At 39.1% G+C, this 18,633-nt stretch overlaps 1 protein-coding gene across 1 annotated transcript in view; it reads right to left on the reverse strand.

The window, feature by feature from the left end:
* DCC (DCC netrin 1 receptor) overlaps positions 1–18,633 on the reverse strand; it is a 588,022-nt gene that overhangs the window by 38,733 nt on the left and 530,656 nt on the right. The window contains exons 23-25 of the mRNA XM_036322656.1: positions 11,288–11,450; positions 4,697–4,923; positions 3,219–3,335 (exon numbers count right to left, since the gene is read on the reverse strand). Of these exons, the coding sequence (XP_036178549.1) occupies positions 3,219–3,335; positions 4,697–4,923; positions 11,288–11,450 (507 nt within the window). The remainder of the gene's footprint in view (positions 1–3,218; positions 3,336–4,696; positions 4,924–11,287; positions 11,451–18,633) is intronic.

The following is an 18,633-nucleotide window of genomic DNA, read 5'->3' on the forward strand; positions in this document are numbered from 1 at the left end:
CATGAGTTGAACACTTGGCATTCGTTATAAATTCCATATATGTTTTTGCACTTACTATGGTACAATGAGAGATATGATATATAGAAGAGATATGATGTATAACAAATAGAAAGAAGCAACCATTAATTCATTCACTTGAGTGAATTGTATCAATTGTGTGCCTACCATGTGCCAGGCTCCGTTCTGGTTATTGAGGACACAAAGTAATCAGAACAGGCAAAATCTCTGCTCTCATATAGATTGCATTAAGATATGGAAAAAAAATAATAAATAAACACAAACATGTAAGCAGGATGGTCATACACAATAAAGGAAAATGAAGCAGAATGACCAAAGGCGCTATGTCAGGCAATGGTCAGGGAAGTCCTGTTTGTAGTAGTGGCAGTTGAATACAGACTTGAACGATATGAGGGAATAACCATATAAATATCTACGAAAAGAGATTCCAAGCAAAGAGAACAGCAAGTGAAAAACCCGAGTTGGAAGGTGCATTATTGTCCAAAAAACAAAGAAGAGGACTATGTGGCTGAAATGGATTACAGACAGGAGTAGCAGGAGATGAAGTGAGGGGTAAGGCCAGAGGGTGAATCACATGGTACCTTGTAAGACATGGTAAAAACGTAGGATTTTGTTCTATATGTGATGGAAGTCAAGAAGGGTAACACAAGGAATACCTTTCAATGTTTGTATATTGAAAGGCTATTGAGAAGTCAACTTACTGTAGGCTCAAGAGCTAAAGGGAAGAAAGTAGTTACAAGCTTATAGCTATAGTCTGTTATCTTTAATAGATAGTGGTGTGTAGGATATGGGCAGAGCAGTGAAAATGGAAAGCAGTGGTCAGATCTGGGACAAGTTTTGAAAGCAAGAACTAAAGATTAAATTTGGAGTGTGAGAAAATCAAAATGAAACTAAAGTTGAATGAGAGTAAATGAATCAATAGTGGTACCATGTATTAAATGGGGAAAATAGTAGGAGGATTGAGTTTGGAGGTGGGGAGAGGAATTATGGAAGAGCAAGGTTTTCATTTTGAACATAGATGGCTTATTAGATAGCCATTTGGAGGTGTTGAGCGAGCATTTGTATAGAAGTTGATGTGGATTCTGGGAAGAGATTAAGCTGGTGATGACATTTGGGATTCATGCGCATTTACATGGCGTTAAGGCCATTGGTACTGGATCATCTGAGAAGCTAGTGTAGATAGACGAGAGAAGCTTGAAGACCAAGCCCTAGTGCACACTCTGACTCTTGGGATTGGGAAGAAGAGGGGGAACAAGTGAAGGATACTGAGAAGGAGCAGCCAGTGGGAGAGGTAGGAAAGCAGGAGCATTTAGTATACTACAACTCAACTCAAAACATATTTCAGAACAAAGAGTGAGAAGCTGTGTCCAATTTTCCTGAGCATCTGAGAATTGATCATTTGATCAATGTGGAAATTATTGATAACCTTGGCAACCATGTTTCAATGGAGAGGGACTGGAAAAAAGGCCTTAAAATGAATAAGGAAGATTAAAAGAGGACAAAAGAAAGTATAGACAACTTTAAAGGAGCTTTTCAAGCAAGGAGAGGAGTGGAGCTTCAGGTGGAGGGGAAAGTGGTATCAAGGGAGGGTGCTATGTAAAACAGGAGTTGTGAGACAATATTTGTATGCTTATTGGAGTTATCATTTGGAGGAGAAACTGATGCTACAGAAAAGGGAGGGAGGGACAGAAGAGTCCCTAAGAGGGTAAGAAAGGGATATCCACAAGAGAAAGAGCCAGCCTTAGGTAAAAGTACAAATAGATTGACTCAATTTGATGGAAAGATAAGGATAGGATTTCTGAATGCTTCTCTTTTCTTACTGAAATAAGAACCAAGGAAATAGGTATCGGGAGTCTGAAAAGTGAGAAAAGATATAAGACATTCATCTTACAAAGTGAGACAATGAATGACTACAGAAACGCAGTGGCATTTCCAAATAGATGGCAACTCACCTTGGATTTGTGGCCATAAATACCCAGTAAGCAGGGTATGATTTTTTTTTTTCTAGAGTCAGCTATTAGGGTATGTAGTAAGAGTTGGCAGAGAAGCTGATTTAACCAGGGTTGTGTTTTTTCAGGTGACACAATCGGGAAGGAGGACCAAAGGAGATGAGGGTGTTTGCAAAGGACTAAAAATAATAAATGATGATGGATTAGAAACCGAGTTTGGATGAAAATGAGGACATGATGTGATGAGGTACACTGGAAACATGGCAAAGTTAATGGATTGGAGGTCACAGTGAAATTGAAGAATTGTTGGCAAGGGGGAAATCAAATAAGTGAGCAAGAAAGTAATAAGGTACTGGAAAAACAGATGATAGAAACTGACATTTTGTAGGGGGTGTGATTATTGCTTTAGTGTGTGACATGGGATTGATATGTTGCAGTGGGAGAGAACCAATATCATTGCAGGTAACATAAGGGAACTAACGGTCTAGGGCACTGGATGGATTGTCTGCATGGGTATTGTAATTACCAAGATTGATCATAGAGGTAATTGAAAGGAAGGGGTCCCCAGATACTAATATCTTCAATAAATATGGGAGTATGACAGAAAACTTCAACAAGAAGGGGATAGTGAATGAGTATCTCTCAATACTTGCTTCAAGGGTGCTAGATTATTTAAGTTTAAAAATTGTACTTACTACATAATTTAAAAAACCTATGAAGGTAATCATTAGAATAAGTTCAATAATATTGACATAAATTTTAACTCTTTTTATGTCTATATATATATATATATATACACACACACACACACATACACACACACATATATATGTGTGTGTGTACACACACACACACCACATATATATATATATATATATATATATATATATGGCAAACAACCCGCTACATATTTAAGAAATTGTAAATATATATACATATATATACACATATATGTACACATATATGTATATATGTATATGTATGTGTATATATATGTATATATATATATTTACAATTTCTTAAATATGTAGCTGGTTGTTTGCCAGAACATTTCATTGTATATAACAAATGCAATAACAGAGTGAAAATTCTGACTTCTAATTATAAATAATACGGTTTTAGTCATTCTTCATGAAGTCCATTTACCCAGAAAGATCAGAGAAAACGTTAATCACTTTTTGATAATTGATATAGAAAAGATACAAAAAGAAACCACTTCATTTCCTCGGTGTGGCACCCATCTTGACTCACCAGGATTGTTGGACTGGGCATCCATAGGAATCATGAGTTTTGCCCGGGTGGCTCGGCGTGCAGCCAGTGACCTCTCCAGCGTGGACATGGAGCTCCCTGCTTCTTCAGTGTCCTGACCTAAAAGAACAATAATGCTCCTGAGAGAGACACTTTCTTCAATGAGTCAACTTTTTACATCATTTCTAGCCAGGCACACCAATGCCTTTTTCATTTTAATGTATTAAGTTGTAACATCTAATGTCTTGTGACCCAAGCAATATACCCTCATTAATAAAATTCACCTTAACCTCATTACCCAGAAAATAACATAGCCAGGACGAAGAGATAAGTAGGAGGAATAGGTAAATGTGTGTCTGAAATAGACTGTCCCACTCTAATCACTCAATCTCACTACGATGCTAGAGGATTAAAGAACAAATTATGACCTCAGCCTTGAGAGCCGAAAGTCTAGCTGGCCACAAGGAGGAATCTTCAAGTGTCACACTGTAGTGCTTAAGGGAACTAAAATGCATTTAATAACTGAATGTGACAGCAAAGTTAGAGACTCTGTGCGAGATATTATTTAAGGTCTAGAAAAGGAATACTCAAAAACTTATCATTGAAAATCAGTAACTGAAGTCCTTGTTAGACAGTCCAAAGTCGAGAAAGTATAGTTATTCAGTTACACATTTAAACAACTACAATATTTTTATTTGGTTTAAAAACCATAGCTACTCATTCTACAAACATATCATGAGTAGACGAAGAGCTTTTCTGATGAGAGCACTTGTTAATTATTCAACTTCCCATAAGCATTTCAAAAACATGAGGACCCACAGAAAGTGAAATACCTTACCACCAACTCTCTAGATTTCTCAGTTATACCTGAACACGGATTGTTCTGTATCATTTTATTAAACATTGGGGGTTTTCTTAAGATCACTTTGTACACCTACAGAGCCTTCAAATAGACTTCATCGAACTAGGCTAGTGATCATATCACATGATTGCATGGGGATGAGAGTTGATCTTCATGGTAATCGAGGCAAAGAAATAGAATTGTCAATGTTTTCACATTTCAAGTGTCCTTGATGTGATTTTTTAAAGCAAGGAATTGACAGCAAATTTATAATCAACTTCCAATTACCCACAGACACAGGGAACTAAGAAGTGTACAATAGCTTCAGCTTTTATTGCCTTGACAAACGTTTTGTTCAAGATTTAACAAAAAGCAATCAATTCATTGAAGCTTCACATTTCAATGTTTCCCAATGGTATCACCTCCTACCTCTTAGAAGTTTCAAATAGCATGGCAATCATAAAAAGCAGGCAACAGGATGATGGGATAGAAAGTAAACCAGGTTAATCAACCACATGTATATCAGATTATTTGAACTATTGGTAAATAACTGTGAATTAGTGGGAAGGTTACCTCCACAAAAGAGGGAGTGGAGAACACCCTGAGGGGTTCTTTTTCTGACGGCAGAGGAGAGAATTACCTGAATGAGAGGTGCTTTTGCTCCCCATTTGGGTTTCTGACTGGCTGTGACTGACTGGTGTGAGCTCTTGGCAACTTTGGATGGGGGTGTCCCTCCCGGTAGGGTCGGTGCCTGATGGCTTCTCGATGTTTTTCATCTCCATCTCCTCATGATGGATCCAAAGATCAGGGGGCCGCAGGTCCTTCTGGCTGCCCTTCCTTTTGCCAACACTGTGGGTGGCCCGTTTCCTATGGAACAGAATTAGAAGGCCAACGTGAGTGCCTCACCTCAATGGCCCTCTCTCTTCTCTGTCAATTCAAGTTAGAAGCCGGGGAAGGAAACAGAAGCACTCCCAGGAGGAAACCTGTGAAAGCCAGGAATTGGCAGGCTTGTGTTGGCCGCCTTTCCCCCTTTCCCAGGAGCGTCACCACGTGGCAGGAGATGTGCTGCTGAATCCCCAGGGTCTCGGGGGCCTGCCAGGGAGCACCTCCCTTCAGCTTCCCCAGCTGCAAATCCGAGCCCAAGCTGACAATGGGTTCGATGGAGCCATATGCCAGTCTTTGGAGTGAGGCATAAGGGAACTGACTGCAGCATCTGCTTAGGAGATAAAGGAAGGAACTGCTTTGAAAAGGCAAATAGAAATAAAAAGGCCAGAGTCTGTGCCAACAGCCAAGGTAGAAGCTTAGATAGAAGGAGGTCTACACCTCCGCTGTATAATTTAACATGCGATCCGGAAGCTTGCTCTTTGTGGACAAAAGATCACATGGGGACGTTCTTAAGAGAAGAAAACGCTTTCCCCTTAGAGCCACTGAGTGTCTGGATTGAAACTCAGTAAGACCCATCCTTCTGAGAAGAGAAGAACACCCTTGGAAGTGTGATTCAAATGCCTCTTATTTGACTCAATAAGAATTTTGGCCCAGCCGGCATGGCTCAGTGGTTGAGCATCATCCTATGAACTGGGAGGTCATGGTTTGATTCCCAGTCAGGGCACATGCCCAGGTTGAGGGCTCAATCCCCAGTGTGCATCTTGCAGGAGGCAGCCAATCGATGATTCTCTTTCATCATTGATGTTTCTCTCTCTCTCCCCCTTCCTCTCTGAAATCAATAAAAAATATATTTAAAAAAAGAATTTTGCAATTGTAAGTTTATTTTTTCAGTGGCTGTCTCTCCTTGAGAGATTCAAATATTCTCTGCATGCTAAGGAAAGTGGCAGGATGCTCATGCTGGCCATTCTCTGCAGCAGGGGTGAGTAAACGATGGCCTGGAGGCAGACCTGCCCACTGCCTGCTCTTGTAAATAAAGTTTTATTGGAACCCTGCGGAGCTCACTTCGCAGTGTAGTGTTGAATAGGTGCAACAAAGACCACAGGTCCCGCCAAGCCTAAAATATGTACTATTTGGGCCTTTTCCAGAAAGTTTTCAACCTCTGTTCTACAGCTTTATATTTTTTAAAAATCTCCACTTGTCGGTTCTCCTACTTTTAAAATAATAATATCTCTTCATAAGGCAAACTTCAGACAGTTAAAATCTAACTTTGGTCACAAGCCCAGAGAAGTACCTCCTTCTCACATCCTTCACTCGCAGGGCTTTGCAAGAATAACTGTTTTTATCATCGCTAAACGGGTCAGACAAACCACTCTCAGGGAAAACTCTTTGTAACCTTGCAAGGCCACGGGGAGTGGCTCTGTTTTCCCAACTACTGAATAAGATGCTTGCCCGTATTAGGTAATTAATAAATGTTTAATGGGGTGATCGGTTACATTTTCCTTAATAGTCTTTCCTTTGTCTTTCTCGAAGCATGCTGATGAGTGTAAAACACAATATCTACCTAGTAGTTTATGAGAAAGACAAGGCAGTGTTTCCTGCTCCAATATTTCCCCCCAAAGCACCTGCATTTTGCTGACTTCCTGGCAGCAAGGTCATACCAACTCCAGAAAATTGCCCCTCTTTGACTATGTGTCAAGAACTCTGCTAAGTACTGGAAATGCAAAGATAGATGAGACATTGGGAGCATAATAAATGTATGAAGAATGGCATGGCTCCTGGGAATTTCTGTGTTTGTGGACTAAGGAGCCTGCACTGGGACATGGTAGGTAGGAAAGCTGAAAAAGCAGAGGGGGCCAAATCACAGGAGGCTGTGCCTTCAATAGGAACATTTTTTAATAATAAAAGTAAGTCTGTGGGGACCTGCAGAAGGAGTTATAGCTCAGGACTCAACATTAGTCAGATGTTACTTTGTATGATGCAGATCACATACTCAGCACATAGTAATTACTTGAATTAAATAATAAGAATTTTTATTATTGACAAAAGTATTTCTTAAGATTTTTAAAAATTGATTTTTAGAGAGAGAGGAAAGGAGATAGAGAGAGAAAAATATCAATGTGAGAGTGAAACATCCACTGGGGATCGAGTCAGCAACTGGGGCACGTGCCCTGAGTGGGAACTGAATCGGCAACCTTTGGGTGCAAGGAACAACACCCAAACAACTGAGCCACACGGGTCAGGGCTTAAAAATATTTTTTGCTAGGCTCTTCCTTGATTCTTTATTGGCTCACCCTGCATATAACCGATTATTACTAAAGGGGTTTCTCTTCTTTTCACTTTTAATCGGTATGCTGGGGAAGTGAATAGGTAAGAACCAACAATGATTGAGTATACATTTTATTTGAATGTGCCCTTCCAAGAAATACAAGACTAATATCATTTCAGAGGTCCTTTTGCCACATTATAATGAATTAGTAAGTTCAAGTTCCCATTCTGTGCTTAGGAATCCTTTGCTCAAATTGTTCACAAGAGGTAGTCATAGAGCTCTGTACTAATTCTCTTGGACACACAGCCATGTATCCAAGATCTGAAAGGAGATTGAGGTGGGAACACTGACCACTGGGAATTTAGGGAGGGCTGTGGGCAGAAAGAAGACCTGAACGGAGGTGAAAAATGATTATAGTTTAAGTAGGAAGAATATGTTGGGAAGTATAAACACCTGACCTGAACCCTCCATCCAAATCCTGCCCAAAGGTTTCTAATTCTCTATAGAGATTATTTTTATTCTACTAACTGCTATTAAAAACAAAAAATGTATTAGAAACCAAGGGAAAATGTGCCTTAGATTCTCAAATAAACCTGGATTTTCTGAGATGGAATTAAGATATTTTGGGGTGCTAAGTGGTTGAGAGTTAAAAATCTCTGTGTGGTAGATACTGAAAATGACAAAAATGTTAAAACTTTGAAAATCAGTGCAAATGACCTAGAGTAGTTAAGATAGAGTAGATTTCCTTTAAGAGTTTAAACATTTGATCCTGAGTAATGAAAGTAATTATTTTGGTCAAGATTTGAATGCATGCTAATATGGAAAACTTGCTGTGTGCCTGACAAATTAAATAGGAGGTGTTAAATTTTATTTACATATTCAAATTTAATGTATTCGGACAAATTGTTGATCATCTACATATGTGATAACTATGTGCCTTGGATTCCCAGGATATTCTCAATGTCAAATATATTGTCTTTAGTACCTATGGATACATTATGACTTGTCAAACCATGTTGTATATTTTGGCCAGAAAAATGTTATGGCTTTAATAAGAACACAGAACACCCCATATCAAGTAAAGCTTTCATAAAATACTTTTTCTATGTTATGACATTCTATAATCTCACTGATTCTAAATGTGTAAAAGGAATCTCTTCAAAGTAGCACACCATTTTAAATTAATAACTAAGAAGAAATAAAAAATTATTTTTATTTCATACTTGTTTGAAGCTAAATGCTGCTATGTGTTTCTATAATATAGTAGTATCTCATGGGGAATTTCAGTTTTTATAGGTAGAGGGGATGATAAAAAGTATTTAGTCCTATTTCTCATTTGAGGAAACTAAGAGGAATTAGCTCTGCCCTTAGGTTTAATTAAATACCATTGATTTAATTACATGAGTGGTAGAATCAGAACTAGATCTTGGGTTCTAACTTCTGTTAGTTATTTTATATCATAACAAATAAAATCTTACAAACTAGAATGTGAGTCAATCAGATAACAGACCTCATTATTATATATGAGGTCTATATGATAAACTATATGAATATGATTAACCATGAATAAAATGCATAGGCATTGACTTGAATGAGATATTACTGATAGTATACACACATATGTTTCAAATCAATTTGAATGTAATTCACGTCCTCCAAGAAAACTTACATTCTCAACACTTCCAGATAGAGAGATAATGAAGGAGTCCATGAATTGGTTCCCTATCTCACCTTATTAATTACATTAAACTCCCATTTTTTTTTTTTTTTTTTTTTTCCTGAGAGCCCTATAAGGGGCAATATTTCTGTTTCAAATTGGAATTGATTTTGCTTTCATCTGCATTACTTAATTTGTTCTAAAAGGCTCAATGGTGGTGGGGTAGGAGTCCTCAATGAAATCAAGAAAAACTAATTTAAAACTCAGAAATATCTAGATGGAGAAACTTTTTTCTCCCTTTCCTGTTAACATATACAAAGAGACAAAAATGAACGGCAATGGTCTGTGACTGAAGAAAGGTATATGCATAAACATGGTGAAAATGTGCCAAATAAATACCGAGAGACTTTGGGAGGAAAAGGAGGCAGCAAGTGCAGGAACTCACAATTTACTTTCTTTGGGTTTTCAGTTATTAATGGAATGGTTTGTTCTTTTGTTCATTCCCTAATTTTAAAAACAAGTCATATACAGAGCTCAGCCTCTACTCATTCTAAATAAAATCTTTAAGTTCTTACCAAGGTGCTTAGTGTGGAATTTAAGATAATTTGAGAGTTTCTCTAAATAGTATCAAATCCCACTTTTGCACATTGAGAAGACTGCCATTTTCTCTCCGCATGAACAAAATATGTCCAGTATTCCAGTTCATTAGGTCAATATCACCCTCAAATATCCTTCTTGCAATGATAAAAATGGAAAACAACACAAAATACCGTGCTACAGATGTTTGAGCTAGCAAATTTAATTTTGCGAATTCACTGATGTTTTTAAAACTATCATGACACAGGCTAAGTTGGGTATGGTACCCTCCCCACTTCCCCTATTGTGGCTCTTCCTCCGCTCTGCCTCAGATGCCCGATGCCACGATGTCCCACCAATCTACACTTGCACAACCCCTTTCTCAGGAATGCTGGACCAAGAGATTGTTTAATGTTTTATTCAAGTACCTTTCTCCCCCCTCCACCCCCACCCCAGAGCCTTACTAAGTGCCCAGCACTCTGGAAACTCTGTGGGTGACCATCAATTCCCAGAATGCTCATGTATAAGACTGGTCTTATTAAGCTCAATTTTCTGATTTCTTGTTTGGACACAATGCACCAGCACACCAGTTTCAAGATAATCAGTGAGATGGATGGAGCTAGATACCAAATTTTCCCTGCATAGATATAAATTAAATACAAAGACTGCATCTATATCCTCCTATGTAACATTCTTCAATATGTACATATTCCTTATCCTGTTTCTAATCACCTCACTTCAAGATGCTGGAAGAGTCACTACAGATCAACAAGTACAGTCACAGGATTTGTCCAGAGAGAAAGGATGAGTTATTAGCAAGGGAAGAGGGAAAATTATTTGCTAGAGAATCTCTCTTAAAACTTTGAAAATCAGTGCAGTGACCTATATATAGTAGTTAAAGTGGAGTAGACTTCATTTAGGAGGCTAAACATTTGCTCCTCAGTACAGAAAAATGCCATGCCAGAAAAAAAAAAATAACAAGGGAAGAGCCTACGATAGCCAATCCAGTAAGACAGTCAGGTGAAAAAGTACTAAATTGGCAAGGATGCAGAGAACAACCAGGAGGTTACTGCTGACTCCCACAATGGACTGGCTGGCACCAGGTTAATATGCTGGTTAGGGGGCATTGCTAGAAGGGGAAAAGTGGAATGAAAACAACCTTTCCACTCCACACTCTGTACTTTGATGTCTCAAGCTCTCCTTGTGCTAGAACCTAGAGCTGCATAATATGAAAATGCTTTAAAACCCTTCAATTATTACTATTTTCTGGAATCAGCATAGCCAGGAAATAGGAACCGTCTTGAATTCCTGACTCTCTCCTCCTCCCTAACTTCTGCCTCCAAAATAAACACTCTCTAGTATTGCAACTGCATTGTGTTTGGTATTCTGCAGATAGTTATTCATGCGATAAGCATTGATTAACTGCCTACCGGCCTCCTTGCCAAAAGTGATAAACACTTTTAGAGGAACACACATCTTCACCCCTTTATAGATAATTGCAGAGAGGGCCATAAGTAGGGACATGGTGAAGCCCATTCTCTAAGTGCGACTTCAGGAACACCTGCTGTCACTTGAAAGAAAGAATCTGGCCTCAAGAAGTAAAATAAAACAGAAATGCAAAGCGGGTCTGCAGGATTCTACTATTCAGTCTGCAAGTCTAGCCCTCACCCAGTTCAGTTAATGGGCCTGGACTGGACAAAAGGCAAGGTCTTGCCCAGGCCAGGAGATAAGGAACATGTGTGAATTATGAAAGAGCAAGGAAGAGAGCCTTCAAAAATAGAACTCAAAAGGATGGTAGTTGGGTCAAGCGTGGACTTCTCTCCCTTTGGGAACCAGCTGTTACCTACTTTCTCTGCTGGGCTGAAGAGCGCCGGGTGCAAGTCACGGCCACGATCGCCACCACCAGCACCGTGATGATGCCAACGGTGACCACAATGATCACCAGCAGGTTGCTGTTCTTCTGAGGAGTGACGCTGCCATGAGGGGGGTGCATCTGGCCAATGGGTGGTTCTGGGAAAAGACAGGCAAATGGAGATCAGGTTTAGGGAGACATGGCAGCCGAGTGTTTATCCATCTCTGTTAAGGATGTGAAGAGTTCCTGTTGTTCTGGGTATGGCTTAAACTGAGAACAAAGCAATGAAAACGGAGAAGAAAGATCTAAATTATCTACCCAAGATAAATGAAAGCTATGCCCACACAAAATCTTATACAATAGCTTTCAGAGTGACATTATTCAAAACAGCCAAAAGTGGGAACCCAAATGCCCATCAACTGATGAATGGATAAACAGGTGTGGTCTATCCACACAATGGAACACTATCCAGCCATAAAAAAGGAAGGAAGTACTGATACATGGTACAACATGCATGTACCTTGAAAACATCATGCTAAGTGAGAGAAGCCAGACACAAAAGGCCACATGTTGTATAATTCCACTTATATGAAATATCTAGATAGGCCAATCTATAGAGAGGAAAGCAGATTAGAATTTGGCAGCAGGTAGTGGGAGAAGTGAATAGGGAAATACTGGGAATGGGTACAGGTTTCCCTTTGGGGCAATGAAAATGTTCTGGAATTACATGGTGGTGGTGGTACCACCTGTGAATATAACGAAAAAGTACTGAACTGTGCATTTTAAAAGGGAGGATTTAAGTTATATGAATTTTATCTGAATTTTAAAAAAGCATTTCGCTATCATCTTGACTAGAAAGAGGGAGGGGAGGAGGAATGCTGCTTAGTTCTATAAGAATTCCAGTGGGACAGGAACCAGAGAAAGCTATGCTTTATAAAAAAGGCGATTTATTTGGTACTATGAAAGATGAACCGTTTGGCACCTATCACTCACGATTTACCTCCATTCCCTTTAAGAAGCTATCTATAAAGCACACTTAATTTTCAACCTGTCGAGAGTGTATGAATCCCATTTAAAAGCAGCCCATGGTTTTGAAAGAGAGTCATAGAGTCCTGATATGAACATTGTCTTGTGTCGCAACAGTACCACATGGTAGACAATATTTAGGCAAAAAATAATAGACCAATAAGACAGTTTTGATAATTTGCTTATGTAAATAAGAATAGCTAATTGACCTTCTAAATTATTTTCTTTAAACCCAAGTCAATGATCAGTCAATCTAATGAACAAAATAGATCCAGAGACATGAAAGCATGGAACAGACTGTGGAATCTCAGAGGAAAGGCGGGTGGGGTGGGTGGGTGGGTGGGAAGAGACCAACCAATAAACTTGTATGCATATATGCATAGCCCATGGGCACGAACAATAGGGGGGTGAAGGCCTGGGGTGGGGTGTGGGGGCAGGCTATAAGGGGTCAATGGGAGAAAACAGGGGACATAATGTAATACGTTCAATAAAGATTTATAAAAAAGAAATACCATGTTCTATGTCATGTTTATCATTTAAAGCTACACATTTATAAAAAATAAATATTAGACTACAACTTTATTTATAAATTAATTTAGAAAGTTGCAGAAAGCAATGACTTTGGATATTTTCCCAGACCTAAGTTTGAAAGTATTTCTTTAATAACCTATCTTAGCTTCCTATACCCCTTGAGCAAAATGTTTAGGCCTTTTGCACGTCAATGTTTTTTTTTCCTGTAAAATGAGAATAATACTTACTGGATACAGTTACTGTCATAATTAAAGAAAACATATACAATGTACCAAGCAACCTTTCAGTGCCTGACACAGAGTAAGTGCTTATAATATCACTAGAGGCCCAGTGGACGAAATTCATGCACTCGGGAGGGGGTCCCCCAGCCTGTGCCCTCTCACAGTGTGGGAGCCCCGTGACTGATCACCCCAAAGAGATAGGCCCTGCTCACCCATCTAGGGTCCTCAGTGGATTGCCCCAAAGAGGTAGGCCAGAGCCGCGGGCCCGCCTCCACACGGCACACGTGGTGTCAAGCCCCCGTCCACCCACGTGCACATGCAGCCCCACCCACCCGCACGTGTCCGCTGCACACGCAGCCTCCTCATGATCGCTCCTTGCGACATGAGGGCGTCTTGGCGTGAGGGCGTGATGATCACATAGGCTTTTATTAATAGAATTGTACTACTGAAATCTATATATAGACTGGTAGCTATGCTGCAAAATGATCACCAGGGGGCAGACACTCAATCCAGGAGCTGCTGAGCTGTGGTGACTTGGCAGTGGCAGTTCCCAGGTGACACACCCCAGAATTGGGCTCCCTCCTCTCTGGTTCTGGGTTGTGTCACCTGCCAGAGACCCCCGCTCACTTCAGACACCCTTCGAACCCTGGCGCTGCCCCAGCTGTGGCCGGCCAGGGAGGGACGGAAGGAGGTTGGCTCCAGGGCATGTCTGGACGACTTGCCCAGTCTGCCCCAACAGCCACCTTCTAATTAATTACCTTTCAATGTGCACGGATCTGTGCACCAGGGCACTAGTATTAAATAAAATGTTGCCTAATTAATAACATCCTATACCATTTGTGGACTTCCAAATTTCAAAATTTTTATAAATAATCCTCAATGTAAAAGATAAATGAACTAAAAAATGAATATAACCACCAACCCAATACTTGACTTAAAATCAAAACACTATCGACAAGTTATCTAAGAATCATTGCTTTTTTGAAAAGACATTCACCTATAGTTAAATAAATTATTGTTGATTCATTATTATTGGAAAAATAATTAGTGCTTGTGTTATAAATTGAACATCAGGGAGACAGGGGACTCCCCAAAAGTTTTTAATAGCACTATCTTGTTAAAAGATTCTGATTATAAATGAAAGACATAGGATTTCCTTGAAATAATTTTACATTTACTACAAAGAAATGGGGCTAGTAATGACAGGTCAGAACTTTCTGTATCATAGTTTTACTTACAACTTAAAAAGTCACTTTACAGTAGTGTCTCAATATGCCCTTTCTGTGCTCAATAAACTAATTGACTGTCATGAATTCACCTTTTATGTGAGAGTTTAGAATGGAGACAGCTGGGGATTTCATGGATTTTTGTTAGCATGGCTTAAATGTAAAGAGTTCATCATTTCTCATAAAGTTGGTTTGAGTTGTACACGGCAGTATGCCTTATGCACATTTTTAAAAACCTTGTAAACTAGAATCTTTCGAATTTCTATTCTCTTTCTCTCTATTCAGGAAGACAACATGCTTCAAGTAAAAATATAGGACTGCTGAGCATCAGAGAGATTATACTGAGATCATTTTCCTCAGAGAGTTAGGGTTCATGAGAACTTTCATATAAATCTTTCATTTCAGTCCTTAATGGCTTCTTCATAAAAGTTCCATCAGTTTAAAAGTTGGCATTTGAGGTCTTGTATTAATTTCCCAATCTCAATTCAAAAGCTGAGTAATCAGATTATCAGACATCAAACCATCAGTTAAGAAAGTCAAGTTTGATGGTGTCTCTGGATACAGCTGATCCTCATTGTTTGGGGGAGTTGTAGTTTATGAAGTTGCCACAAACACTGAATTAGAGAATACTAAGTATTGCTTGTAAAGGAAATACAGGATTAGATTCCTGTATTCCCCCTGGTTACAACATTTTTATCAACCAATTAATATAAAACCTTGTTTTATGTGTGTTTCTGTTTAAGAACACCTTATTTAATAATAATGCTGATTCATTAAATTGAACTCACAGCCAACAGCACCATAACTCATGCCTAATTGGAGTTTAATCAACACATATTTCCCCCAAAAGGCACATCACAGCGTTTTGAGCAGTAAGAGCATAGACATCATTCAGCACCACATTTAGGGGTCACTTTATACAGTAAAACCACCAACAAAAAATACAAAAGTTAACAAAATTGGCACAAAATACATACATCACGGAAAGAACCCTCATTTATGGTCTGAGCGCTGGAACAAGGCCGCGTGTCTCCTTGCCCCATATCAGCTGAGTTTGTGAGCACTGGGCTGCTCATGTATTCAACATGTTCACGAATGACCATAAAAGCATTGCAAGCATTGAATGGGGGGTTAAACATGCATTTTAGCAAGAAGGTGAATTCACAAATACAGAATCTGTGAGTAATGATGATTCACCATATATTTAAACACATCAAAAGGCTACTCCAAATTAGGAAGATTTTTGAAGTTCACAAATCTAGATTCGTGCAGTTCAGAGTTCTGGGAGACAGCCTGACTCAGAAGGGGCAAGGTGACATTTACCACCTCCCAGGCTCAGAGGGGAAGCTGCCTGGTGTGATTCGAAGGCTTGCAAATATCCTCCTGGACACTGTGATTACTTTGCAAGATAATGGATGCAACACACTGACCTCAGGCCCCGCGCAGAGAGTTGGCACTCAACAGACATCATGATGTGGCTCAGTTATTTCATTCTGTGTAAGTTTTCCAAATGAAAGAAAAAGATATTCCTCAGAGTGAAGGTAAGGGAGAGTGGGGGTAAGGGGGAGAGATCAACCAAAGGACTTATATGCAAGCATATAGGCCTAACCAATGGACACAGACACCAGGGGGGTGTGGGCATGAGTGGTGGGGATAGGGGGTAACGTGGGGATAAGGACACATATGTAATAATTTAATCAATAAAAAAAAATAAAAAAATTGAAAATAAAAAAAGGAAAAGATAGGAGACTATGCATCTATTTCTCATGTTAGCATAAGATGTGCATATCCAGGGTCTGAGTAAGCCAGATCTGACTGTTTCACTGAAAACAGTGAGAAAGGAATCCATTTTATTTTAAATCACATGAACATTCCATTTAGCTTTTACTTTCATGATGTTTGATCACCATCAGTGATTTCACACTTTTTCTATTAAATTTAATAAAAGCAAACACATATATTTTATAATCTGATGGGTTTAAAGTTTTGGTAATGATTAGGAAAATTCATTCATTTTTATAATACTTTGTAAGCTTTTAAAAATATTTTATGTTTATCATATTTGCCCTCAAAAACTCTGCCAGAAGCTCACTGGTAGACCTGTACTCTGAGTGCTTGATTCTCTTATAGAAAGCAAAGCCAAGTATTGAATCTGAGAGTCCTGGCTCCTATTTTTTTTTTTAAATATATTTTATTGATTTTTTACAGAGAGGAAGGGAGAGAGATAGAGAGCCAGAAACATCGATGAAAGAGAAACATCGATCAGTTGCCTCCTGCACATCTCCTACTGGGGATGTGCCCGCAACCCAGGTACATGCCCTTGACCGGAATCGAACCCGGGACCCTTCAGTCCGCAGGCCGACGCTCTATCCACTGAGCCAAACCGGTTTCAGCACCTGGCTCCTATTTTTGAGGACCTGGTCCCATTGCCACAATGGCTGGGCCCTAATAGCTACACACTGTCAAGAGGCAGGTAAACAATGCGAACATTAGGTTCACCTGCCCAGTTCTGAGAAGAGACGATCCAATGAGAGTTTCTAGTTCAGGACTGAACTTTTCTCCTACAGCTTCAGGCTTCCCTGGTAACAGTTTTATTATTAGAACACTTTGAACTCAATATATGTCTTAAACATTTTATTGGTCTTTGAATTTGAATTGAAATTCACATGGTATTGATTTTTTTCCGAGCATTTTCCTCTGAAATAAGTTGCCATAGAGTCATTAGCTGGAAGAGATCGCACAGATAATCTAGCTCAATGTTTTCTACAATAAACTATTAATTAGCATTATGGGGGGGAAATTTCCTTAGTCAATTAAGTTAGAAAACATATTTTTTCCTCAAATCTCAGAATTTTGAACATGCTTATCTGAACCGTGCATTGCCAGGAGAGATTGGGCAGGAATGTTAGGGAATGTATCCGATTATTCCAGAAGCAAGAATGGAAGATCCAGTTAGGTGCTGTGGGTATGATGTTGTGATCAAAACATGAAGGGACCTTGGAGGGCATTATGCTAAGAGACATAAGTCACGCAGAGAAAGACAAATGCTGTATGAATCACTCATATGTAGAATCTTAAAAAGCTGAACTCATTGAAGTAGAGACTAGAATGATAGTTACCAGGGGCTAGGGGCTTGGGGAAAATGAGGAGATGGTCAAAAAGTACAAACTTCTAGTTATAAGATGAATACATTCTGCAGACACAATGTACAGTATGGTGATTATGTGGATATATGGCATTATATACTTGAAGTTGCAAAAATAAAGAAAAATGTTGCTAAGAGACTTTAATGTTCTTATTACATAAAATGGTAATTATGTGATGTGAGGGAGGTGTTAGCTAAGCTATAGTGGTCAACATTTTGCAATATCTAAGTATATCAAATCAACACATTGTACACCTTCAATTTACACTATGTAATATATGTCAATCATACTCAATAAGCCTTGGGGTCATAAAAGTATTCAAGCATGCAAAAATAAACTATTTGAGATAAAAAGCATCTAATTTTCATGTAGCCATAGGCCTGCCTAACTAGTTGGACCAGAGAAAGAAAAAAGATGTTACATGTTAAGTGACCTGTCTTTTCGTTTCCTAAAACATGTGCCCTGTCTGGGTCACTGTGACATGAATAGCAAGTCAGGTTACTTTTCCCCTGGGATAAAAGTGGAGCTGTTAGAAAGGAGTTCTGAAAACTGTTTCTGAGCTATTTTTCTGGTAGAGTGGAGAGGGAACAACAGCCAGGCTATGGAACTATTAGTAAGTATTTGTAGGTTCACACCCATTGTTTCACAATAATTGGGGTGCCACTGTCTTTTTGTATATTGTGTGGTCTGAGAACAATTTTCAAATGAGAATATTGTGATTATTCTCCACCTACCTTCCCCCCGCAAACAAAACAAAACAAAACAAAAAACACACAAAAAAACCAGAGTCATGATTTTTTTTGACCCCACTGCGTTTACTACTTACTGGAAAAGACATAGTGAACAAATCATGAAGCAACTAAACATAAAATTACAACTGTAATTGGTGTTTAAAACAAAAGTGAAGTTTACATAGAAAGATGTAATATGAGGACAAAATGGTCATTGGAGGAGGAGGGATGAGATAAAAGGCCTCACCACAGAAGTATCATTTAGGCTGAACACAGGGCATTGCTAGGAGTTAGTTCCTATTTCTCTACAAGGGTAATGAGAGCAGGTCTGGAACGTTGGAAGCAAAAGGGAAATGACACAAAAGGAGAGTAGAACGAGAAATAGGACCCAGTTTATAGAGCTTTGTAGATCACGGTCAATTACCCTAAGTGGAATCACAGAGCATTTAAAGGTTTTCAG

The sequence above is a fragment of the Myotis myotis genome, unplaced genomic scaffold (genome assembly GCF_014108235.1).
Source record: "Myotis myotis isolate mMyoMyo1 unplaced genomic scaffold, mMyoMyo1.p scaffold_m19_p_9, whole genome shotgun sequence".
Taxonomy (NCBI): Eukaryota; Metazoa; Chordata; class Mammalia; order Chiroptera; family Vespertilionidae; genus Myotis; species Myotis myotis.